The following is a 24,505-nucleotide window of genomic DNA, read 5'->3' as shown; positions in this document are numbered from 1 at the left end:
GAGAGGGAGTGAAGCCGCCATAGTTATGTCCAAAGTTGGTTCCTCCGTATGGCTGAGGAGACGGCCAGCGGCTGTTGTCGAACCGGTTGTTTCGGCGACTGCTAGGGGGCCGAGAGTACATCTCGGGTTCATGGCTCATACGATCATTGCGAAAACCATCCGCCATAGAGTACGGACCAGCGGGACCCATATAGCCCTGGTTGAAGCCGCCACGTCCGCCACCATACCAGTCACCACCAGAGTCGGAAATAGGAGCAGCCGCATCAAAGGAGAGAGGAGCTCTATTGTTGCTCCAATGGCGGGGACGACTGTAGCTGTTGATGAAAGGGGCGCCGATATCCGAGGAGTTGTCGTCGGTAGGCCAGGCGTTCTCAGCTCCGAATGCCCCCGAACGAGCCGCAGGCGGAGCCGGAGCGATGTCTTCTTCTTGCTTGACCGAGCGCGACTGGGCCAGTTCGTGATCAAGGCGAGAGATTTTGTTCTGCGCTCGGGCAAGCTCCATCTTCAGTCGAAGGAGCTCGTCCACGTTGCCGTTAGTCTCCTTTAGAGCGGCACTGGTTGGGCGACTCGTGGGCGCAGTCGTGGGGAACGAGTCCGTGGCAGGAGTGATAGGGACCGAGTTCGTCGTCGAAGAAGCCTTGTCGAAGTGACGGGAGTACAAGCTGTTCTCATCAGAGTTCTTCAAAGCCTCGTTCTGTTGATCGAGGGCAGCTTGCTGCTCAGACAGCTTGGCAAGGAGCATATCCATAGGGTTCGTGCCAGCAATCGTGTCCTGATTGGTCTTCTTCTGTCGCCGCTGTGAGCGAAGCGGCAGATTGCGGGAGGAAGAACCAACCTTGAGAACATTCTGATTGGCAAGTTTGGACGTAGCAAGAGTTGCAATGGTTTGCTTCTGCTTGAAGGCAGGGAGACCCTTTGATTTTTGTTAGCCCGAGCCTCTATCTTGTTCGAAGAACTTGTGTTGTACGGCAGTGGCCAAGGGCAGAAAAAATGATAGACCTTCAAGACAGCGGTGAGAAAAGAATTGTACTTACCGAGGCAGCTGACTCGATGGAAGGCTGGATGTTTTCCTCTTCGTGATGAGGCTTCAAAGCCGGAGGAGAGCTTCGCTTGGGGGTCTTGGGTGTGAGACCCGCGGAGGGAGGTGTAGACATCGTGACGTCGGACAATCTCTTCTTAGAGGGTCAATGCTTTGCAGAAGATAGAAACAGAGGTAATGCCGTAAGGTGGCAGACAAGTTGAGAAAGATTATTTGGGAGGGAGACACAAAGAAGAGTGCTGATGAAGATCTTCTCTGCAGTGGAGGGAGAGGTTTGTTTGTGGAGGAATTGTGGAGGGGAAAGGTGAGGAAAGCTTTTTGTGGTGGGAATGGGGAGAGAATGGGGGACGGGAAGGTGAGGTAGGAACGAGGAAGGAGCTCGAGTTGGTGTTGGGAAGGAGGCAGTCCCGGGCAGCACAGGCACCTTTTTGGAAGTAAGGCGTACGAAGGGCCTAATCGAAGCTGCTGCGGGCCAGGACAGAATAATCCGAAAGCGTCAAGATCGTGAAGTTGGTTCCGAGTTGAAGGAGGAATGATGGGCTGCTGCTTGGCCTGGCGAGGGAAGGGTTGTTGTTGAGGGTGTTGAAGTCGGAAGGAGTTCGCGACTCGGCTGAGATTTAGCACGGTCTTCCTGATTTGGACGAGGAAGTTCAACTTGTTTATGCAGGTACCGTACAAGTCTTTCTACATGTGAAGACCTGTCGACCCGCCCCATATTCCACCTGAAGGAGGAGGGCCTGACTAGCCGGCCTCTGATTATTCACCACTGCCTACCATAGCGTTGTCTAACCACCAGATGACATTCAACTTGAAGAGAAAGCATACCGCCCCTGCTGCCTTGCCCAAATCTGTTCATCAGCCCTTTGAAAAGACTCAGCTTTTGCGATGGCACTTCTTTGCTTGTCCAGATATGCCAAGAGCAGTAGGACGAAGATCCACAGATCCAGCGCAGAGATCAGACGGGGTTGTTCCTAACACTGGAGAAGTAGGAAGTGCTGTGTGTCTTTACTTGCGAATAGCTCCGTGTAGCACGCAGTGGCGTTCAGCACCTACCGACCAAGGCAATCATTTAGCTGGGATTCAATAAAACGGGAGTTGTCATTTGAAACATGAAACAAGGCTGTCTCTCGGAGAGACTTATGATTTTTTGACTCTGATATCCTCCATGGTATTTGTACACTGGCTGCCCTCCATGTTAATGGACATCCTCCCCATGACCCGCTGAAGCCGTGATCCCCGGTATTTTCATACCGTGCCTGTGCCTGAGGGTCCCTAGACATCCGCATACTGTGACAGAGCCACATGGGCTGCCTCGGTCGGCGACTGTACTGCCCCAATTCTCGCCGCTCTCTATATGTGGAGAGTGTCCTGGCGCGCAAGATTCCGGGGGATCGCTCTATGAATGCACATCGTATCGTACAATCGATCTCGTGGTCGACGTCTATCGCTTCTTGGGCTCGGCTGTAGAACGGTCAGCGTAACCATCCAATTGGAGGCAACAAACGAGATGACTTACTCTTCGTCTTCTTCTTTTTCGGCGCGCTCTTTCCTCTGGCCTTCAGTCTGTCTAGGCGTTAGCAATAGCTCCTTCGCCCCCTTCAGCCCATGACGTACCCGGCAATGTGTTCCAAGCGGTCCATCTCTTCCAAGTCTAGAGTTGTGACATGAGGACCAAACTCCCTCTGCACATCCTTGACGGTCGCAACCTTGCGTGGGTAGTAGTCGGCGATAGCAGGTCCCTTCAATCGCTGGCGCAGGATCTTGTTGCCCGTCCTCACTCCCTCCGGGTTAAATACTGTCGCAAAGACTTCGCATTGGGCCTTTAGAGGTTAGCAAAAACCAGACAGGTCAGAGAATCGCGGAATTACCTTCATGAGGTCCAACAACCTCGCGCGTGGGACACTCATCTTTGTAGGTCTTGATAGAGCTCTATCAGACCAGCCAGAAATTGTCGCGAAGTCGAACAACCTTAGCTTGAGCGAACCTGAGTCCTGAATTGGACCCGCAAAATGAGAGCTGCGCACTCCAATTGGTTGCGGTCTTGGGATCATCGATTGGCCGGTAATACTCGGTACGTACCCATATCCTTGTCACATCCCAGGCTAACGGACTTGATCCCTGCAGCGAAAGCACAGTGAGCTCCACCCAAGCCTGGACTTAATTTTTGTTGCTTCTTGAGATGCTCACTGGTGAATAAGACGGAAGTTTCGACATTGCGACGAAATACTCTCATTCCTATCGACCACATTTCAATTTTTTTCAATTTTACAACATCAACCACGAAACTTTGTGGTATCGTTCGACCAGAATTTGCAATCTGTTTGCCTCGAGGGAGAATCAAAATGAGCAAGCGCTCGAGTTCAGGGATGCTACCACCGAGCAAGCGAAGGCATGCCGAAAGCGAGGCAATAGACTTGCTTCTCGATCACGGCGATGACCTCATCAAATGTCTCCAGGCACTGACCCGGGCCAAGACAAGATCTTCTGTCCATCGCGAAGACTTGCAAAAAATCCGGCAGCTTAGCAAGGTGTTGTTGCCATCTTTTGAGCAGTTGGCTAGTGAAGGAAAAACAGAAGCCCTCGAAAGCGGTGAGATTGACGAGAATGAGGTAAGGACATTAGCTTCGTTTCATACGTTGTCAACTTTTTGCTGACTTAATAGGGGAAGAATGCATCCCACGAGAAGGGCCAATCCCCATTGACACCGAGGCAAAGCCCAGTGGTCTCAGGACCGCCAATACCGTCTTTCATCTTGGTCAAGCCATGGACGCCAGCCGATATTCCGAAGACAATGCCGCCTCTGCCAAAAATCACGAATCCTGTCCTAGAGTTGGCGGCCTTCACCCATGTTGGCGTGGCCAAGCACAAATCAGATTTGAGTTACGACCGCCTTGAGTGGCTTGGAGACGCCTATGTCGAACTGATCTCATCTTCCCTCATTTTCCAAACTTTCGGAGGGATGTCAACGGGCCAGTGCTCGCAGATCCGAGAGCTTCTGATTCGTAATGCCAACCTGGGAGAGTACTCAACACACTACGGACTGTTCGAAAGAGCGAATCTGCCGTCCGAGTTCAAGCCCAGAGGTACCCAGCCGGCTGTGGCAAAACCACATGAAATCAAAAAGGTTCGCGGTGATTTGTTTGAAGCATACGTCGCTGCTGTGGTTCTTTCCGATCCCATCAACGGTCTCGCTCGAGTTGCAGAGTGGCTCAGGACACTATGGGCATCGACTATCAAGGACCAGATCAGGTCGGTTGCTAAGACGCCCGGGTTGCAGACAGTCAAGGAACTTGGCGCGACGGTGACAGAAGAGTCTAGTCTGCCTCCGAAGGTCCTTCTCAGTCAGGCTATTGGTGCGAACGGCATCACCATCCGCTACGAAGACTTACCCAATGCGAACAAGAAAGACAAGTACAACAAGAAGCTGGCCCTCTTCAGCGTCGGAGTGTACCTTGACGGATGGGGCGAGAAAAATAAGCTCCTTGGAACCGGTAGCGACTTGAATAAGAAGGAGGCGGGCCAAAAGGCAGCGCAAGTGGCGCTTAACAATAAGAAATTGTTGAAGGTGTATCAGGATAAGAAGAAGGCTTTTCTGGCAGCTCTTGGGGAGAAATAGGCGAGGTCAGAGTGAGGCGGTTGCACTATACCCATGATACTAGTTTCAATTGAAGCAATAACCATCTACAAAGAAATTTGAGTCTCCGAGTGACGAAATTACTCGAAAAGCTAACGCCATAAAGTACATAGCTGGGAAGAGTTATTAGGATGGTCGATAGAGCACATCAAAAATACCAGATGAACTCGACTCGGACGTTCGCTGAAGTGTTAACCATACAAATCGCGTGGGTGCTCAACCTAGGAGCCGAGATGAGTAAACAGATAGCTGCCCAATGCCGAACAACGATGGACCTCCGTAGCCGCTATACTGGGACCCATAGGCCTCGGCTCAATATCAGCTCAGAACTCATACATACTGAAGTCTCAATTGACGGAACTCTAAATTGAGGACGAAAATAAAATAAAAGACAATGGGACATCTCGCACATCCAAGGTTGCCCGCATTTCACGTGCCTACATGTCTCTCTCGGCCGACAAGCAGATGCCGCAGGCTACCGGTACCTAGCTTCAATCACACTCACAAGGGACAAAAGACGCGGGGATGAAGGGAGTAAATTGCTAGTCGGGATCTCGGAGAAGCACAAACCCCTGACAAGCCCGCGTCAGGCCCGCGCACCCAGGTCCCGCGTCCACTCTAAACTCCCCCAGATGCTGCTGCTGGGTTGGGGTCGTAGTTGGTTGCGCGGGCTTCGCTGCGTCTGCATTGCGTTGCGTGACCCGCGGCCGAGGCAAACAGAATTTACCGGAAATCGCCCACCCCTTCCGATGCTGCTAACATCGGCGCGAACCCCAGTGGCCCTCCCCAGGGCCCAATTTAGAGACAGCTGATTGCCGGTACCGAAATACCTTTGCCTCAATGCCAGCACCCGCCATCGCCGCCGCTACTCTCTTGCTACCCACCAGATCCCTTCTTTCTCTTTGGACGACGAAGTGAAAGAGTCTCATGGCGAAGCTCTCACATAATGCATGTCAGCGTGCTGGATCTCTAACTGTCTCCTCTTCCCAGCACCTGTTGCTCCCCCATTCCGTTTCAGTTCCGGCTGCCAAGGTACCTCGCTCTACCGGCACGTCCAGGTGATTTGCGGAACTAGGTTATCTGAGTTGCTATCTTCGCCTGGTGTTGTTGAGCCGAACCCAACCCCGACGCCCAGAACACCTCGGATATACCCCCATTAAACGAACGCGTCTTCCCTCCCTTTGCCAACTAATCACGTCGGTCCGGTCGCCTCGAGAAACGGCTTTCTAGATGGCTGACTCCGTGGGTGAGTGCAAGCAGAACCTTACTCTGCGCCCGTTGTGGATAGAGCAATTCCCCGGCTAATTATGCGATTATGCCTTCTCTCTATAGATCGCGTGTTCGTCCATGCTTTAAATACGGTCAAGAAAATCCCCAAAACGGGGGCATCGCGTCCCCCGCCGTCCGACAGACTTCGACTCTATGGCCTTTACAAGCAAGCGATGGAGGGGGATGTCGATGGCGTCATGGAGCGGCCGACCTCGGCTTCCGGCATGCCAGCCGACGAGCTTCAACGCGAGAAAGACAAGTGGGATGCATGGAACCTCCAGAAAGGTCTGAGCCGGACGGAGGCGAAGAGGAGATATATCGAGGCATTGATCGAGACGATGCACAAATATGCGACAACACCGTAAGCCCGCATACCTACCCTACTGTCACTGGAACCGCTCTTTGCGCATCGCAGCCCACTGACTCGTCACCACAGAGACGCAAAAGAACTAGTCTCGGAACTCGAGTTCGTATGGAATCAGATCAAGAACAATAGCCCCAGCTCGACCGACTCCTCACCGAAAGGCACAGGTTACACCGGTGAATTACGACAGTTCCAGCCACCCCTGACCGGATCCGAAGGCCCCCTGAAGGTTCTCAGCCCCATGAGCGAGGACGATGCGGCAGAAAGGAACTCAGATGGAAGGATAGGTTACGACGACGATGACGAAGGGGGCGCGCTCGTGCCTAGCAGTAACTGGTCCCGCAGCGTGGAGCGCGCACTCGAGAAGCTGTCCGCCGAGGTCGCGGCATTACGAGAGCAAATAACAACAGGCAGAGAGTGGAAGTCCAAAAAGTCACGAAGCTTCCCAGCCTGGCTACGATGGTTTACATGGGTTATCATGAAACATCTAGCCATCGATATGGTGCTGCTAGCCTTCATCCTACTGTGGATGCGCAAGCGGAAGGACCGGCGACTGGAAGACTTGGTCCGGGCAGGGGTGAAATTGATGCGGGAGTACGTGAGGAACGTCTTACCGGCCAGATGACAATTCTCCCGCTGGCAGCAAGAGAAGGCGAAGCCTTCAGGCTGATATAGCATTGACTCGATCGACAGCATTGCTACTTGCTGCTTGTAGCGACACCGATCTGTTTAGTGTGTTCTATACCCTTCGCTCCGCTTGAGAGGCTTCTTCGACAGCAATGACGCTTTGAAGTCAGTCTTGGAGTAGTGGCGAATGCTCCCATGACGGCCCGAACGTCTATGCCCCTTTGATAGAACACGGAATGATCTTATCAAGGGAACAGTCTGGATAGCGACGATGAAGAAATCCCCTCTTGGAGACGGGCAGCCAATCCGAAGTATCCCCCAAAGGACATCACAAAGAAAGCCATCATATGGGAAAGCAACCACACATGCTGAGCCAAATGCAGCAGTTGGCCAAGTCTTCGGGGTCACGAGGCAGGAACCGAACGGACTGAACAACCTACATATTCATGGAATGTCCAGAGCTAGGACCGGGCGGATCATATAAATGTGATATCCAATAGCAAATAGTTACAAATTCAAAAATTTCAAAAATTCAGCGTTTCACTCTCGTACCTATGCCGCCGCATTTACCTGCTCAGACTCGCACTGAACTTTTCACTTAGTACACCAGCGAAGTTGAGGAAACTTCAACGACTTCACTTCAAAGTGAGAAACAAGCAAACAAGCGATGCTAACAGGGCCTCTGCAACGAAACTTGAACATATCTTGTTCATGTGTGCCCATTGAGATTCGAGTCAATCCCAAAAATTAGTAGGACCGGGGTGTAAGTTTGGAGCCACCTTGAGACTGCGATCACAGGCGTGGGACCTCAGCTTACCTTCACAGTTTTAGTCCCACCTTCCCCCGAAGCACAACCTCAAACTTTCGTCCTACACACTCCATCATATCACTCAATTCAATTAGGTCGCGACACTGCGATTTCTACCTGAGATGCGGCCAAGAATCAGACTGGCACTCGGATTTCGATAATAGCGACGGACTCGTGGGCAAGATGCAAGCCACAAGTGATCAGTCGACGAGACTTGGAAAGGCAGGGGCCTCTGCTGATTATACCATGGAGGAGGAGGAAAATATCCCACAAGCCGTGCCGGCTCTGGCGATGTTCGTTCCTTTAGAAGAGAGCCTCTTCGATCCCTACGACGCTCCGCGTACCGAGATTGAGCGCATCAAGCTCTGCCAAGAGAATCTCGAAAAACACACAGCCGCCGTCGAGCAGAACCTTGTCTTTGTTTATGAGAGAGAGCACAAGCGAATCTTACAGGTTGCGAAACAAGAAGAAGCGGAAAAAGGCTTCATTGAGACGCCCGCGGGCCTCATGCAAGGCGAGGAAGCTCTCATCATGGAGTCAGTCCACGCCCCGATACCGCCCGGCGCCGATTATAACGACCGGCACTTGTCCACGTACAAGCCTCCCGAGACTCCGCAAGTGATGCCTCCCAGGCCATCAGCACTTCAATGGTCTCTTTACAATGCTGGCCAAGCCGTGGGTCAACTGCACGGATACCACAACCACGCCCAAGAGCTCAAAGAGCCCTATCAAGAGATGTTGAACGCTGCACTCAAGGCATCGTCTGCCGACCAAGGGCAGGGGGATGAGCCTGCTCGGAGCTAGAAGCGACAAGAGGTAGCTTGAGTAGCAGTTGGCCAATGTGCGTGAGGAAGACAACAGGAACTCAGGACATGCAAGACAGCCAGAGGTCTGAGGAGGATTGCCGACCGACCAAATCGCTGCCATAAGGATGTATCCGGCGTGTGACGGCGACACACCCGCCACGCGGTTCGTGTACATAAGTAGTGTACATACACGTCACGAGATATTAGTAAAACCACACATACTATCTGCATATGAGTCTCATCGTCATCATGATATGTAACGACCGGCGGTAAGAGGCAGCGGTCATTGAAGAATTCTCCCATGCTTCCATAAACGGCGTCAAAAAGCTTTATCTAGGTACACTAGATAGAGGAAGGCTCGATCAAGCATCTTGCGAAGCTCAAGCTCACCTACGATAAGTGTCCATACAATTTAAAGTGAAGAGGAAAAAGAGAAAGAGGCGCTCTGCGACAAAATTTTCCGCAGACTAAATGGTGCTCAGAGGGATTTCTTGGTGCCTCAGGCGATAAGTAAGCTCCCGGGATGGTCGACCAATCACGGTTGATGTAAATTAATCGCGATTTACGCACTAGCGCCACCAAATCCCCATGGTCCGGGACAGAAGAGCAGTTCCCTCCCGACGTCAACGATTGAATATCAATCCGCCTCTCACCCAAACGCCCTCCCCCGTTTCGTCAGATTCTCAATCCGTCAAGGCGATACGATGCTGCGGCATTCATTAGCACGTTCGGCTTGGCGGACTGGCAAGCAGGCCGCCAATGCCTCGCGAACTTTTGCTACAACAGCTCGCAGGAATGCCGAAGTCGAACTGACTGTTGGTAAGGACGAACCCGCCCTCGCGAGGGGCTCAATTGGTTTCTATCGAGGTTGCTGACGAGATCTTTAGACGGAAAGAAGGTGTCGGTCGAAGGTGAGCTACAATGTGGCCGTGTCCGAGGATTCCTACTCACGATCTTCTAGCCGGCTCCGCCCTGATTCAAGCTTGCGAAAAGGCAGGCGTCACAATTCCCAGGTTTGTCCAGCCGTCAATAAACAATTCGTATGGCATTAACTAACTTCTCTACAGATATTGCTACCATGAGTACGACACCCTTTTCGATCGAATCGATGACCGCTGCGAGGGATGACCCCCCGACTGACAAATACAACAGAAAGCTTGCGATTGCCGGTAACTGCCGTATGTGCTTGGTCGAAGTCGAGCGTGCACCGAAGCCCGTAGCCTCCTGCGCATGGCCCGTCCAGCCCGGTATGGTCGTCAAGACCAACTCTCCCATCACACACAAGGCCCGCGAGGGTGTCATGGAGTTCCTCCTCGCCAACCATCCTCTGGACTGCCCTATCTGCGACCAGGGTGGTGAGTGTGATCTCCAGGACCAGTCGATGCGATACGGTGGCGACCGTGGCCGCTTCCACGAAATCGGCGGCAAGCGTGCCGTTGAAGACAAGAATATCGGCCCTCTCATCAAGACCTCCATGAACAGATGTATCCACTGCACCAGATGTGTGCGTTTCTCCAACGATATTGCCGGTGCCCCCGAGATGGGCTCTTTCGGACGTGGCAACGACATCCAGATCGGTACCTACCTTGAGAAGAACCTCGACTCCGAACTTTCCGGCAATGTTATCGACCTGTGCCCTGTTGGTGCTCTTACCTCGAAGCCTTACGCTTTCCGCGCGAGACCTTGGGAACTGAAGCACTCCGAGTCCATCGATGTCCTTGACGGCTTGGGATCCAACATCCGTGTCGACTCCCGTGGCCTTGAGGTTATGCGTATCCTCCCCAGACTCAACGACGACGTCAACGAAGAATGGATTAACGACAAGACTCGTTTCGCCTGCGACGGATTGAAGACCCAGAGATTGACCATGCCTTTGATCCGCCGTGAGGGCAAGTTCGAGCCCGCCGACTGGGAGCAGGCCCTCATGGAGGTCGCCAACGCCTACCACCACATCCAACCCAAGGGCAACGAGTTCAAGGTTATCGCCGGTGAGCTGACCGAGGTTGAGTCCCTGGTTGCCATGAAGGACCTGGCCAACAAGCTCGGCTCCGAGAACTTGGCCCTCGACATGCCCAACGGAAGCAAGCCCGTCGCCCACGGTATCGACGTTCGCTCCAACTACTTGTTCAACTCCAGGATCTACGGTATTGAGGAGGCTGATGCCATCCTCATCGTCGGAAGCAACCCCCGCCACGAGGCCGCTGTTCTCAACGCTCGTATCCGCAAGCAATGGCTTCGCTCTGACCTCGAGATTGGTGTCGTTGGCGAGACCTGGGACTCAACCTTCGAGTTTGAGCACCTTGGCCTCGACCACGCTGCCCTGAAGCAGGCTCTTGCCGGCCCCTTCGGCAAGAAGCTCCAGGCTGCCAAGCGTCCCATGATTGTTGTTGGCTCTGGTGTCACTGACCACGTTGACGCCAAGGCCTTCTACGAGACCATTGGTGCCTTCGTCGACAAGAACGCCGCCAACTTCATCACCCCTGAGTGGAACGGTTACAACGTCCTTCAGAGAGCCGCTTCCCGTGCCGGTGCTTTCGAGGTCGGCTTCACCACCCCCTCCACTGAGGTTGCTGAGACTGCCCCTAAGTTCGTCTGGCTCCTTGGTGCCGATGAGATCTCTGAGAAGGACATTCCCAAGAACGCTTTCGTCGTCTACCAGGGTCACCACGGTGACCGTGGTGCCCAGATTGCCGACGTTGTTCTCCCCGGTGCTGCCTACACCGAGAAGGCTGGTACCTACATCAACACCGAGGGCCGTGTCCAGATGACCCGTGCCGCCACCTCCCTGCCCGGTGCTTCCCGTACCGACTGGAAGATTGCCCGTGCCATCAGCGAGTTCCTCGGTGCTCCTCTGCCTTACAACGACGTTGCCCAGCTTCGTGACAGAATGGCCGAGATCAGCCCGGCCCTGGCGGCCTACGATGTGGTTGAGCCCGTCGCTCTGCAGCAATTGAGCAAGGTTCAGCTGGTTGACCAGAACAAGGGCTCCAAGGCCAGCGGTACACCTTTGAAGAAGGTTATCGAGAACTTCTACTTCACAGACGTCATCTCAAGAAGGTATGTTATCCGTGTGAAGACGTTTTCGAAAACTCTGTCAGACATAGCTAACATGTACATCCAGTTCACCGACAATGGCCCGCTGCTCGGCGGCTAAGGCCAGTGGCAGCCCCAAGACCAACTTCATGGCACCAGGCATGGAGGAGGACAGGCCAATGGGCCAGATTGCGTACGGAGCATGAGGGACAGACTGTACGACTATGACCGTAGAGGGAGGAGGACGAAGATGAAGAAGAAAAGAGAGTTCCTTTGTTTGGGATGGATGCATTGCTTGTATATAATAGCACGCGCGGGTAGAGAGTGGTGGGTAGTTGAAGAAAGTAAATACCTTCATATCTTTTGTGTCTCGTGATGCCTGATCGATGTCATCTCCAACTGGCCGCCTTTAATAGAGAAGTTTTATGGACCTACTAGGTAGTCAAGTGAATGTTGCCGCTCAATGAAACATCACCGCTATTCTTACCAGTACTACTGCCGCCATCATAACCCCTTTTTCCCCCTTGAGGTAGATAGTCAAGGTAGTCGATCCTCTGGGATTACACCCTGAGAATACACCCTGAGAGATGCAGGCGAGGGCAATCTGAAGGCAGTGGTAATGATGAAGGTGATTGTACAACCTTTCAACTCTACTTGTTACGCACCTAGCCTCCACACACTGTATACAAATTTTGTACTTGTCAATACCACGCATAGTGATGCAAATAACAAAAACAATCTTGTGGCTCCCCGACGCGGGTCGTACTACCAACGATCTCAAGGAGTATGTATTCATCAATCAGCAGCGCTGCGACGGCGGAAGACAACTGAATCAAGGGTTCTGGATGAATTGGCCGCACATCGCAAACTGGCCGAACGTGTGTTCGAAGCAACGGAAACAAGACAGATTTTTTGAAAGATGTGATTAAGATTCTAACAGATGGTCTTCTTCGAGATGAGAAGTTGCTGGAGACCTTAGAACGTTTCCAGAAAGCAAATTAACCGGTACGATGGAGGAAGTACCTCAGATCGCGCAGAACGATAGAGTTGGTATTTCCCATTCCCTTATGAGAGGAAATGTTTGCTGGAGTTCCCAGTTCTTCGTTTCCGTGGCTTTGATCAATTCGACCTGTAAGTCATGGTGGCTACCGAAACAAGATTCAGATAAATATCGTTCTAACGTCTGGGGATGGCTATCATGAACGTATATGAACCAGTGGCAGCACTTCAACACTTGACACACCCTTTCTTGATCTTAGGCCCTCGACATTCTCATTGAAGACTCACATCTATGACCTTGATTCCCTAAGAGCTACAGCTGCACTGAATAGCCCTCTTCAACTTGGGCACATCTCCAACCCACCGTTCCTCCTCTACCTTATCACCCTTGTACTCCTGACCGTCAATGTCCTGACCGTCCCAGCTCTCCTCAAAGGGATGCAGCGCCATCTGCATGACCCTCCTCAACACATCCCTCTCGCCATCCTTCTCAACCCGCTTGATAATCTCGTCGAGCACCCAGCCACGCGGCACAAAGTTGGGGTTCATGGCCTTCATGGCCTTCTCTCGCTCGGCATCCTGACCCTCTTCTTCGCCCCAGTCCTCGACGACGCGAGCGCGCCACTTGTCCAACCAGCTCCCGACATCAGACCGGCCCTTGGCCTCGCTGCCGGCCGTCGCGCCCTCTGCGTGGAAGAAGCGTGCAGCCGTCTCGCGGCGGGCGTCCTCGGTAGCAATATCCGTCAGCTTGACGGAGCTGAGGCGTCGGAAGAAGTGGTTGAAATCCAGCTCGTGGGTCTCCATGGTATCTAGCAGCCCGCTGAACAGTTCATCGAAATCACTCTCCTTGAAGTTCTTCAGACCAACGCGCAGCGTCATGAGGCGCTTGTACTCGGCCATGAAGAGCGCCTTGTACTCCTCGCCAACCTGCATGATGAGCTTCTCGGCCCGTCCGACAAGGACCTCGGACTCGCTCTCCTCAACACCATCGTTGACGAACTTATCCTCGTCCACGCCGGCCCCTGCGCCGATGAGCTCGCCCAGCGCCTCGCCGAAGCGGACGAGGTTCCACCAGATGATGGTAGGCTGGTTGCGGTAGCTGTACCGCAGCATGTGGTCGTCGTGGTTGGGCGTGTAGGACGGGTCAAAGTTATCCATGAACGCAAAGGGGCCGAAGTCGATGCTCAGGCCCGCGATGGAGGTGTTATCCGTGTTCAGCACGCCGTTCATGAAGCCGTAGGCCTGCCACTTTGCGACGGTGAGAGCATTGCGGCGGGCGACTTCACGGAAGAGACGGGTGAAGCGGTTCTCGGCTGAGTCGTCTGGGCCCTGGATTTCTGTTGCCGGGATACCGCGAGCGGGCTCGTGGAGGGAAGAGTCGGCGGGCTTCTCGGGGTTCTCAAGGCGGCCAGGGAGCTTTCCCCAACCGCCGAGGACATCTTCCGCGACGTAGGTCGCCAGCGTACGGAGCATGGCGCGGTCGCCTCTGGCACGGGGGAGATCAAAGTTTCCCAACCGGATCCAGGACTGCGCAAAGCGCAACACAATCGCACCGGGCTCGACCGTCTCTCTCCTGACCTTGACGTTGGGCAGCAGCGTCAGAGACAGCGCGCGCGTGCTAGGGATCCCGAGGGCGTGAAGGGCCTCGGAGACGACGAATTCGCGGATACTCGACCGCAGCACCGCCTTGCCGTCCGCGAAGCGCGAGTACGGGGTGATACCCGCGCCCTTGAGCTGCAGCTCGTACCGGGTCTTGGTCTCCGGGTTCGTCGTCTCGAACAGTGAAATGGCCCTCCCGTCACCCAGCTGTCCTGCCCACTGCCCGAACTGGAAACCTCCGTAGCACTGCGCCCAGGGGTACCCGCCCTCGAGCTTCTCCTCGTCCCAGCCGTGTAACCTGTTCCCCGCGACGGTCTGCTTGAAGTCCTCTGTCTCCTCGTCGCCCTGTTTGATTCCGATATCGCGCATCGCGGCCGGGCTCACCGCGAGGAGCTCCGGGTTCTCGGTGGTCTCGGGGCGGACCCAGGTGAAGGCCGCGTTGCGGACGCCGCGCGGGGCGATTTGGTCGCGCGGGGTCTTGTGGGAGTCGGCTGGCGTCGGGAAGATTGCGTCGGGTGGGAGGGAGGAGGTGTAGGTCCATGTCTTGGGGAGCTCGCCTATCGGGAGGCCTTGGTAGGATGTCGCTGTCGGCTTTGCGCCGTTGGAGATTTGAGCGGCCATGATGGCCGGGGGTTTGATGATAGCTCTTGGGACGGCTCGTGGGGAGAGCAGTCTTGAGAGCATATACGCGGATTTGAGGTTCACTTTGGTGTGAGATACAACGAAGCGTAAAAAGATCTATTCACACGAAGAGAATGGGGGTATCATTTGCAAGTGTACATGACAAGTGATTAGAAAAAACGTGGTGGAGGGGTCATTCGGTAATGATGATCCGTAGTGTAAGTCAGCAGCACCGAGTCGGCGATGAGGGACTCTCGGAGCTTCAGTGGCGATGCCCCAAAAAATCTACGCTGACTAAACCAAAGATGCGCACCTGGATAGAAAGAACCTCGGCGTCGACTTCGACGGTCGCCGATGGCAACAACCACCGATTCCGGAGACAATTAATCATCCAGATAATTCGAATACCTTTATCAAATTCTCGAACTTCGAAGCCTCTTCCGGTCCCCGCTCCAAGATCCAAAAGGGATCCAAAGCCCTCAGGATAAGGTACCCAAAGCTCACGGTCCGAGTCCCGGCCGACGCTGCATGTCGAGCCCCCCCGGGTCCCCGGGTGATGCATCACGCAACAGCTCCCACACTGTCGTCACTGTTGGCGTCACTGCGAAAAGGACGCTGCAGCCCCCAAACTCCCCTCCCCGCCGCCGTCCCGGGAATCCAGCACGCCCTGGCAGACAGCTCCAATTGGGGCAAGTGGGGTGAGGAGAAGGAAAGCTGTGGTTCCAGCCCACTGCAGCAAGTTCCGAAAAGCGCCTCCCTTTGACACACCAAGAAAGCTCACCCCAATTTACCAGTAGAGGCACGACTTTCGGTGATGTCAATTGGACGTCTCGGCTCTTGTTGGCCGATGCAGGCGGGGGAAGCATGTTTTTCCTGCGAGTTTGCTATTACTGCATGTCATCGAAACAAACCTCGATGCAAGAGCTGAAAGCCCAGTGCCCCTTTGAGTGTCTCGTCCTCGTCCCATCGTGCTGATAACACATCCGTCACCCCTCACCTCATAGCTCCTCCCTCTTAAGAGACCAGTAGAAGTCCGTCTCGTCGTATTAGAAATACAAACCCCTGGCCGCGGCCCATCAATACCCGTTTGTTCGAGGCCATCTTTCATAAGCTATTTTTCATCTTCCCTGCCATATACATCGCTGTATGTTCTTGACGAGAAACTCATCAAGACTCTGCTCAACGCTACGTCCTCGTCCCGTATTGCCCCTCATCAGCTCTCAACATCTTCAAAAGCGCACCATGAACTCGATTCTGTCCACCTTCACGCCCGATGCTTCGGGAACCCCTCCAAAGCAAGTGGATTATATCCCATGGCTCACTCTCAACGATGGCAAGATGATCCCCATGGTGAGTTTGAATCTCAAGTTTAAAAGGATCCCCATTCCTGCGGGAAGATCCGCCGTTCGGCAATGCATGTCAGCATCCAGTGCCAGATCCTAGGGCATTCCAGCTCAAATCTTAAATTACGAAATTGCTGCATCGCGGCCGGTTTACTCCAAGTACCGTCTCATACTGACGTATCCGCAGCTCGGATATGGCCTGGGTACTGCCAACTACAAGGCTGGCGGGGCCAGCTTTGACGAGAAGATCGTCGACAACACCGTCATGGCGATCAAGGCCGGATACCATCATCTCGATGGCGCCGAAGGTACGTGCAATTTCACTCACCCATTCACTCTTCCCATTGATCACCACTTCTTAACACGATCCTTAGTATACGGAAACGAAGAAGAACTCGGTGCAGCCATCAAAAAGGCCGGCGTGCCAAGAGAAAAGCTCTACGTCACCGCAAAAATCAGCGGAACCAAGAAGCAGGACACCGAAGAGGCCTTCGCTACCTCGCTGAAGAAGCTCGACCTCGAGTACGTGGACCTTTACCTCATCCATGCGCCCTTCTTCGCCGACTCGGACGAGGAGTTGCAGCAAAAGTGGGCGGATCTCGAGGCCATCCAGGCCAGCGGCCGCGCCAAGAGCATCGGGCTCTCCAACTTTCTGCAGCCTCAGATCGAGGCCATTTTGAAGACGGCCAAGGTCGTGCCTGCTATCAACCAGATCGAGTTCCACCCTCACCTGCAGCACGGCGACCTGCTGCAATTCCACCGCGATAACAATATTGCCGTGTCTTGTTATGCCCCGCTGACGCCCATTACTTCGGACGTCGACTCGCCCGTCAGGACTATCTGGGCCAACCTGTCCAAGAAGTACGGCGTGAGCGACTCTGTTGTCGGACTCCGCTGGTGCATCGATCAGGGTCTGATTGTTATCACCACCTCGTCCAAGGAGGAGAGACTGCAGAGCTACCTGAACCATATCCCCGCCATCAAGCTTACACCCCGCGAGGTGAAAGAGATTGCCGAGGCTGGCAAGACCAAGCACGTTCGCGGGTTCTGGAAGAACAAGTTCGACGCTGATGATACCCGATGAGTATGACAAAGTTCGGGGTCCGCCACGCTCATTGTAGTCAAGAGCGTATCTAGTATTGTTAGTTGTAATTAGTAATTATGGAAATCGTTCCAATAGTGACGTCTGTGTACAAGTTTAATCTCTCAAGCCTACGGGGCACATTGGCATGATATGACCGTAAGAAGACCTGAAGTGATTGAAGGTATCGTGGTTTATTCGTTTTCATGTTCGTCACCTCATAACTCATCATCAGACTCCGTCTCGCTACCAGCGGGCGGCGGGGGTGCTTTAGCAGCTGCTTTCTTTCTTGCAAAAGGCAACTCCCTCTTCGCAGGAGGCGCCTCCTTTTTCGCGGGCGCGGCAGCAGCCTTTGGCTTGGGCGGTGGTGATACTTGAGACCGTGTGGGCTTACTGGGCGCTGGTGCTGTCGCCGGCTCTTCGTCGACATCATCTTCACTAGCCGTCTCGTCCTCGTCCTCAGTCGTGTCGCGCTGCTGATCTGACAGGTCCGCAACCTGCTCCTTCACCTCATCAACGTCCATTTTGCCTTCACTTTCCTCTGACGAATCAGCATCATCGACAGGCGCGGGAACGGTCTTCCTCTTGCCCGGCCTCGACTTGGCGGCCGCATGGCCTCTTACCGCGGCCTGGGAGCTCTGCTGTACCTGCGCTAGCTTCTCCGGCTCGACGGATGCAGACGCGAGTAGCTTCTGCTGCTGGCGGATCTTGACCTTCTTCTCGTTGAGCAGGTCGCGGAACTTTTCGAGCAGTTCCGACTCGTCAGCCTCCTTGGCCGCGACTAGCTCGTCGAGTTGAGCTTTGAGCTCCCGCACAGATTCTTCGAGCTTGCTTGCCTTTGCAGTCGTCGAGGCTAGAGCTTCCTTGGCCTCATTGGCTGTCTGCGCCGAGAGCGCACACCAGTCGAATAGCTCAATGAGCTCGCGTGGGCTGTGGCTCAACTCGATGGCGCCGAGCCGTTGCTAGATTACCCAGCCCGTCAGCCCAGCCCGGCCACCCATGCGGAAGGTAGGTAAAAGGCTGGAATGTAAAAAAACTTACTGTGAACTCATTCCCCTTTTTCCGAATTGTCAGGGTGAGAACTGACTCGTTCTCCACAGAGGCGATTGCCTCAACGCCCTCGGCCGGTTCTTGGTGCAAGACCGCAGTCAGGATAGTGACCCATTCTTCCTCAGACACTGGACTGTTCTTGACGCGTAGTGATGCGACTTTGTCATGACGCACTGCCAGGGAAACCCTACCGTTAGCCTTTTTTTTCTTCAAAATTTCCCGTATAATATGAGGTGGATGAGTTCGGCGCATGAAACAGGTGTCGGCCAAGACCCCACTCGCCCGGGCCGCGGTGATCGTCGGCCAGGAAGGCGGGATGACGAGCGTTTGGAACTTGGAAGTTGGAAACTCACGAGAAACGGCATATGGCTCCACGCCATCTGTTCCCACCAACTTGACATCTAGTGCCTTTGACCGAGTGGGCGTGGCCTGGACGATGACAAAAGCGCCTTCACTGTCTGACCGGGGAAATCGGAGAACGTGGCCGGATGCCATGACTAGGTGAACTAAATCGACATAAACTTGAGGAAAGAATCGGTTGGTTTGCCCCTTGCGTGCCACGGGAATGAGCTGAAGGTTCGATGTAAGTGGCAGTTGCAACCCGGTGCAAGGTCCGAGAGCTCAGGTTGGTCGGGATTGTCGTCAGAAAGTTTTAGTAGGTGCGTAATTATTTGGTTCTCAGGGTTGGAATCTAAATTGCAACTACGGTGTCTCGAGGGGAACTCCTGGTTGGATGGAGGTTGAGACAGAGCAGTCCGGGAGAGTGAGACTGAGACTGGATTTCCAAAGTTGGTAGTTTGTTGATTAAATACAGTGAAGTGAGTGTGGCTTCATCTGAACCGTGAGGGTCCTCGAGGGGTCCTGGGGTCGAGAGCGCTAGGCAACTATGGCGCTCAGACAGGCAGCAGAGGGGGGGACTGTGCAACGCCTCAGGCAGCCTTGGCCCTGCACCTTGGTATTGAGACGTAGGTTCGGGACGGGAAGGAGGTACGGAGGTCGTGGGATGGAACGGAGAGCGGGAAAGCAAGGCAAGGAAGGTAAGGTCGTTAGCAATTGTTTTGGTGCTTTCTGTGCTTGTACCTTCCTTACCTTGGGCGAGGTCGGGTGCTGTCAACAAATAAACAGGAAGCTACGGAGACGGCGGCTTTGTGTTTGGATCTAAAGGTACTGTGTAAGGTATTGCCTGTGGGATGAACGAGAAGAGAGAGAAAGTCAGAGCAAGCACTGTCCAATATTCCTCCGCCCTGGGATCCCATAGACTCTCGATAACTTCTTTTTCCTGCCCTTGATAAAAGGAATCGTTAGAAAAGGCAGGCAGCACTAATTATAGCCTAATGCCTCCATTTTCTCCCTGAACTGCCAGCCTCTCGCTGCTGCATTCGCCGTTGGCTGAGCTCAATTGAAACGACGACGGGTGGAAAGGGCTGTCGCGCCTCCAACGCGTCAGAATCGTGCAAGTCAAGTGCAACCGTCCCCGCATACATGTGCTCGTCGTCCAATCAATGAACCATCTGATGTCCCCGCTGAATCACGTGGCACACCCTGGGAAAAATTATGATTCACTGGAGAGCCCTGGACCCCCGGTTTGTACCCTCCCACGCCCTCCGTGCCTCCCACCTGTTCTTTTCCCCCGTCTGTTGTCCACCCGGAGCATGACTCTGCCTGTCCCGCAGAAAAAGAACGGACCCAGCTTGTCTAGATCGGCTTTCTCTTTTTTACCCACTCTCTTCCCTCTCTCACCGTCCCTGCCGGCCTTATTATTTACTCCCTCCTTCTGTTGTCCCAGTACCTTACTCAGAGAGACTAAGAAAAGACGATAGTGGATTCTCCATCAAGCTTAAGAAAAAAAGAAGAAAAGACGAGGGAACCGAACCTAGCGAAAAAGGGGGAAACGGAAGAATCGTATAACACACGCACACCGGCTGTCCCTGCTACCCCCAATTCTGTCACCCTCGTGCCTGCGGAACACCTCACAAGATACGTAGCTCAGTGGGTTTGCCCACACCTGCGCGCAATACCAGCCACCCAGCTGTCCACCACACCACCCACTACGTTGCGCTGTGCTGCACCACTCTGTGCCCACGCACCACTCGTACTGGACCCAGCCCACCATCTGGCCGACCTACCACCTCGCTTTGTTTGCCAGGCCCGATCCATCAACCCCAGCTTCCCAGCCATTTTTGCTACATCTCGTCCAACAAGAAGGGCAAATCCAGTCTCTCCCCCCGACACTCACGACTGCCCTGATCTCATTCTACTCCAGCACAACCCTCGACAAACGTCACGCTCGACATCTCTGGACCCTGTTCCTGTTCCTCTTGCGCAATCACCCCTTACGACGAACTTTCTTTGCATCACCTCCACTTGTTCTGCCTCTGCACCTGTTTGCATCTCTCGCAATTCATCCTACCAGTAGCCGACAGACACTACTTCCCACACTACTACACACATTCCCGGAAACGACGATACTCTACTCGATTCAAAAACAATCCGCGCCGCCATTTCTACGCCTAAACACCACCACGACAAATCTTTTTGCGCCCCCCGCGACGCCTAAATACTACCAAACAACATCGCTTGCGACCACTATCTCCGCCTTCTCACGGTTATGCCGGGCCGGGGCTGCTGTTATTGTTGACGATATGATCTTGCAACATTGACAAGCAGGAAAGCGCTGTCGGGAAGTCTTTTGCGATACGACTACGGCCTTCTCGGACCCAATTCAATTCTGCGCTCCCCCAAACAAAGAAACCTACCGAAAACATGGAACCTTTACGCCTCAAGCCACGCCAGCCGGCGGCGGAACCCGACATCGAAGACTGGGACGATGACGATTTCCAAATCGACACCGACGATCTGACATTCCGCACCGCCTCTACCGCTACCGTTACCACCCTTCCTCCCTCACGACGCGACTCTGCGTCTTCACATGTTTCCCTCCGTTCCGACCTCGAATCTATCCTGGACGAAGAGACCCACGTGCATGTCCCGGGCGACGACGAGAAGTCGACCCTCGACGCTATCGCCGCTGCCACACAGGCCGGCATTCCGATACCCAAAAATGTACCTTCTTCCGCTCTAATGGGCGGTACTATCAAACGACTTGGTGGACGAAAGATCAAGAAGATCATGCAGGACGACTGGGAGGATGATCTGGTTCTTCCAGACTCGGCTCAGGCCCTTCGCATCAAACCTCAGGACGGCTCCAGATTCCCCGACGCTCTTCGACAAGTCAGCGGCGGTTCCAATCAGACTAGTCCGACCAAAGCTATGAAGACTCCTCCCGCGGTTTCCATGCTGGACAGGAGAGAGTCGACGGAATCGAGGACGAGCACATTATCAGGGGCTCTCAACTTGGAGAAGTTCCGTGACAACGATGACGACGACGACGATTTCTTTGGTGATGGATCGGAAACTATCAAAGTATCAAAGACTCGCCCGCCTAAACCCATTTCACTCATCACCCCACCGACCCCTCAGAAGATTGACAAGCCTTTGGACGATGATTTTGAGAACGACTTCGAGTTGCCCTCAGATGGCAAGTTGAGGCTCTCTACTAGAAAGGACATCCCAAAGACACCGTCGAACCAGGCAGATGATCTGGACTGGGGTGAGGGTAGCCTCGGTACTCGATTCGGAGGCACACGAAGAGACGCTCGTTCGAATAGGAGCTCGTCTGTCTCCGCCATGAGCCCCAGCGTCTCGAGCTCATTCACCGCCGAGAGCGAAGATGAGACGTTTGATGGCCTTGTACTCCCCAGCGGCCCGGTCAACTTTGGTGAGAGATTGAGTCGTAGGAAACTCAGTCGCTCTCCCGTGCGTCCCGTCGAAGAAGAGCCTCCAAACCTCAAGACTCCTCAACCGCGCGAGCCAGAGCCTGAAGACATGTTTGATGGTCTTGACGTGGGTGATGGCGACGTCTTCAATTCGGGCAAGCTTACACTCCATCGCAATATTCGTGTCAATGCAAACCGCCCACCGAGCCCCCAGAGACCAAAGACTGCAATCTCATTGACCTTCACGAATAAGGCTACTCCGTCACGGCTCCCTCGGCCGAGTCATGAGCGTCATGAGCGAACTCAGTCTGCCCTGGAGCCTGTGTCCGAGAGTGGTGGTCCTATCTTTGCTCGTACGAGAAGATCTCAGTCGCGCATGGGTCACCAATCTCAGTCTTCCGTCACGAGCATTCATAGCATGCCGACTCCCACAACACCTTCTCCATCGAGCTCTTTGCTCCCTTCGACTCCACGCAGGCGAGAGCTTGGTGCTAGAACCTCTACGACGTCGCTGCGTAATGAGCCGACGACCACTAGCACGCAGTTGCTGAGATTTAAGCGATCTCTGCCTGCAATGAGCAGCTCTCACTCACCGGCAAAGACAATGTCCCGGTTTGAACGGCCACCATCTAGGACAGATGGCCGTCCGCCTTCCTCAATGCGGCCCAAGACTCCTACTGAGAGATCTCGACCCGCTGTGGAAAGCTTCGCTGCCCAGCAACGACGCCCCTTTCTCCCTGCTGGGGCCTCACAATCCCAGTCGCAGCACGTGACTGCAAAAACTTCTCGTAGCTTCCGCCGCCACGATTCTGAGAACGCTCTAGACTTGCGACCGACCTCGAGGGCATTTTCCAGGTCGACAATGCGGTCGCCGAGTCCGAAGAGAACAAATCGTCATTCGGACCATATCACCCGCGACGGTTTGTCGTTCCGCACCCTCACCAAGCCAAACCGAACTCGGAACTTTGGTGATGGGCATGAGTTGGATGGGTTCGACGACTTGCCTACTTCAGCCCATTCAGAGGCCAAATTTGTCCGACAACCTGTCAAGGCACCGCTCCGCAACAAGCTTTATCAGAATGTGCTTCCTGATCGGACCACCACGCCCTCCCCGGCTCCTTACTCCCCTGCGAAGGGTGATTACACGCCCCATTTCGCCCGCGATACCCAGGCTAGCCGAATTGCTCGGGAGACCTCGCTTGCTCAACGAGCTCCATCAGGCCCACTGGCGCCTCTCACCTCGTCGCGCGTTTCTCAGCTGTCGTCCAGGAACAATTTCAATCCCGGACTACCACAAGCGACGGTGCGGTCGAAAAAGAAGAGGAACCTTCCTCAATTGAAGCCTCATTTAATTTCCAACATGAATAAGGACAAGACTCCGCAGCGTAAGTGCACTAGCTCAATGGATTGCACATCGTTATACTGACCACCCTGTAGATCTTCAGGGTATGTTCTACAACCCCGACACGTACCGTTGGGAAGGCAACGAAAATGTCTTGAACGCGTTCGACCCACCCGCATCGTCCCCATCGCCAACATCAATGCCGCCGCACGTGGTTCGAGATAAGGAAGCTTCTTCAACGCCTCGGCCGGCTCTGATTACGAACATAAGCCACACGAAGGGCGTGCAGGTTGTGGGCGGCATGGTCTTTGATCCACAGAACATGTGCTGGCTCAAGCTCGGCCCACAGACGAACACCAAGTCCGAGATACCCGACCCCATGGACGGCTTCAATGCTTTGGACGACGACGAGGACGTCTTCAAGGACATTCCCGATCTCGACGATAACCAAGGCGACTCCAAAGAACCCGGTCGCGTTAGCGAAGTTAAGGACGAGTGGCTCGTCGGGGAAGAATTCGATGTTGGTCCCGAATTCGTTCGGAGACAGCGCGAAGAAGAAGACCGGTGGCGAAAGAAATGCGAGAAGTGGCTCGGGGTCGGAGACCGAGATCGCGAAGCTGCCAGATGGGCGATCCGCGACATCCTACTTCATCAGAGGGCTGCCCAGTAGACCTCACCACACCAACAGCATTCTACTTTGGGCGGCATATCATGCTTTTTTCTTCATACATAATTATTTTAATACCCCTGGCGTCATGGCGAACGACAGGGCGAGCTACGAACGAGGCGTTTTGGGAGAAGGATTACGACGAACAGTATTTACGACGATTCCAGTGACGACTTTCTGGACTCTTCTTTGTGTACAACATACTCCTACAAAAAGTCTTGAATAGGATTCATGACACACGGCTTTTACGACGAAAAGAGGTCTGGCAGAGGAAATGGCATGCCGACTTTATGACAACAAACAGATGATTTGGGATTTGGGACTCGATACCATCCAGACCCCGAGCTGGATAAGAGGGTTTATGACCACAGTGGAGGAAAAAGGACTGCTTTGACGTTTGCATTTTTGTACAATGCTTTTTATCTTTACGATGCTGTTTGGAGGAGG

At 54.0% G+C, this 24,505-nt stretch overlaps 9 protein-coding genes across 9 annotated transcripts; 5 read left to right on the top strand and 4 right to left on the bottom strand.

The window, feature by feature from the left end:
- On the bottom strand, positions 1-1,154 carry CABS01_14863 (uncharacterized protein; the record flags this gene model as incomplete). Its single annotated transcript, XM_060548201.1, has 2 exons — positions 1-913; positions 1,035-1,154. Coding segments are annotated over 2 exons (1,033 nt in total), but the record flags the coding sequence as incomplete, so codon positions are not given.
- A 1,326-nt stretch (positions 1,155-2,480) lies between these two features.
- CABS01_14862 (uncharacterized protein) lies at positions 2,481-2,946 on the bottom strand (the record flags this gene model as incomplete). Its single annotated transcript, XM_060548200.1, has 4 exons — positions 2,481-2,500; positions 2,556-2,602; positions 2,654-2,859; positions 2,908-2,946. 4 exons carry the CDS (start codon positions 2,944-2,946, stop codon positions 2,481-2,483), a joined length of 312 nt encoding a protein of 103 aa, XP_060392964.1.
- A 435-nt stretch (positions 2,947-3,381) lies between these two features.
- On the top strand, positions 3,382-4,655 carry CABS01_14861 (RNase3 domain-containing protein; the record flags this gene model as incomplete). The annotated part of the gene is made up of 2 exons (XM_060548199.1): positions 3,382-3,648; positions 3,702-4,655. The coding sequence occupies 2 exons, from the start codon at positions 3,382-3,384 to the stop codon at positions 4,653-4,655; spliced, it is 1,221 nt and encodes a 406-aa protein (XP_060392963.1).
- A 1,248-nt stretch (positions 4,656-5,903) lies between these two features.
- On the top strand, positions 5,904-8,545 carry CABS01_14860 (uncharacterized protein; the record flags this gene model as incomplete). The annotated part of the gene is made up of 4 exons (XM_060548198.1): positions 5,904-5,919; positions 6,006-6,303; positions 6,379-6,900; positions 7,837-8,545. The coding sequence occupies 4 exons, from the start codon at positions 5,904-5,906 to the stop codon at positions 8,543-8,545; spliced, it is 1,545 nt and encodes a 514-aa protein (XP_060392962.1).
- Positions 8,546-9,251: 706 nt separating this feature from the next.
- CABS01_14859 (NADH dehydrogenase) lies at positions 9,252-11,786 on the top strand (the record flags this gene model as incomplete). The annotated part of the gene is made up of 6 exons (XM_060548197.1): positions 9,252-9,366; positions 9,435-9,458; positions 9,509-9,560; positions 9,615-9,629; positions 9,700-11,604; positions 11,669-11,786. The coding sequence occupies 6 exons, from the start codon at positions 9,252-9,254 to the stop codon at positions 11,784-11,786; spliced, it is 2,229 nt and encodes a 742-aa protein (XP_060392961.1).
- A 1,099-nt stretch (positions 11,787-12,885) lies between these two features.
- CABS01_14858 (uncharacterized protein) lies at positions 12,886-14,862 on the bottom strand (the record flags this gene model as incomplete). The annotated part of the gene is made up of 1 exon (XM_060548196.1): positions 12,886-14,862. The coding sequence occupies one exon, from the start codon at positions 14,860-14,862 to the stop codon at positions 12,886-12,888; it is 1,977 nt and encodes a 658-aa protein (XP_060392960.1).
- A 1,179-nt stretch (positions 14,863-16,041) lies between these two features.
- On the top strand, positions 16,042-17,226 carry CABS01_14857 (aldo/keto reductase; the record flags this gene model as incomplete). The annotated part of the gene is made up of 3 exons (XM_060548195.1): positions 16,042-16,149; positions 16,330-16,450; positions 16,517-17,226. The coding sequence occupies 3 exons, from the start codon at positions 16,042-16,044 to the stop codon at positions 17,224-17,226; spliced, it is 939 nt and encodes a 312-aa protein (XP_060392959.1).
- A 215-nt stretch (positions 17,227-17,441) lies between these two features.
- Positions 17,442-18,768, bottom strand: CABS01_14856 (uncharacterized protein; the record flags this gene model as incomplete). Its single annotated transcript, XM_060548194.1, has 3 exons — positions 17,442-18,185; positions 18,265-18,446; positions 18,627-18,768. The coding sequence occupies 3 exons, from the start codon at positions 18,766-18,768 to the stop codon at positions 17,442-17,444; spliced, it is 1,068 nt and encodes a 355-aa protein (XP_060392958.1).
- Positions 18,769-21,036: 2,268 nt separating this feature from the next.
- Positions 21,037-24,061, top strand: CABS01_14855 (cytokinesis regulator; the record flags this gene model as incomplete). Its single annotated transcript, XM_060548193.1, has 2 exons — positions 21,037-23,434; positions 23,487-24,061. The coding sequence occupies 2 exons, from the start codon at positions 21,037-21,039 to the stop codon at positions 24,059-24,061; spliced, it is 2,973 nt and encodes a 990-aa protein (XP_060392957.1).
- Between the last annotated feature and the right edge of the window lie 444 nt (positions 24,062-24,505).

Source organism: Colletotrichum abscissum, assembly GCF_030869225.1.
Source record: "Colletotrichum abscissum strain IMI 504890 chromosome Unknown Scaffold_58.1, whole genome shotgun sequence".
In the NCBI taxonomy this organism is placed as follows: domain Eukaryota; kingdom Fungi; phylum Ascomycota; class Sordariomycetes; order Glomerellales; family Glomerellaceae; genus Colletotrichum; species Colletotrichum abscissum.
The sequence above is the reverse complement of the archived record's forward strand: the minus strand, read 5'-3'. Positions and strand labels throughout refer to the sequence as shown.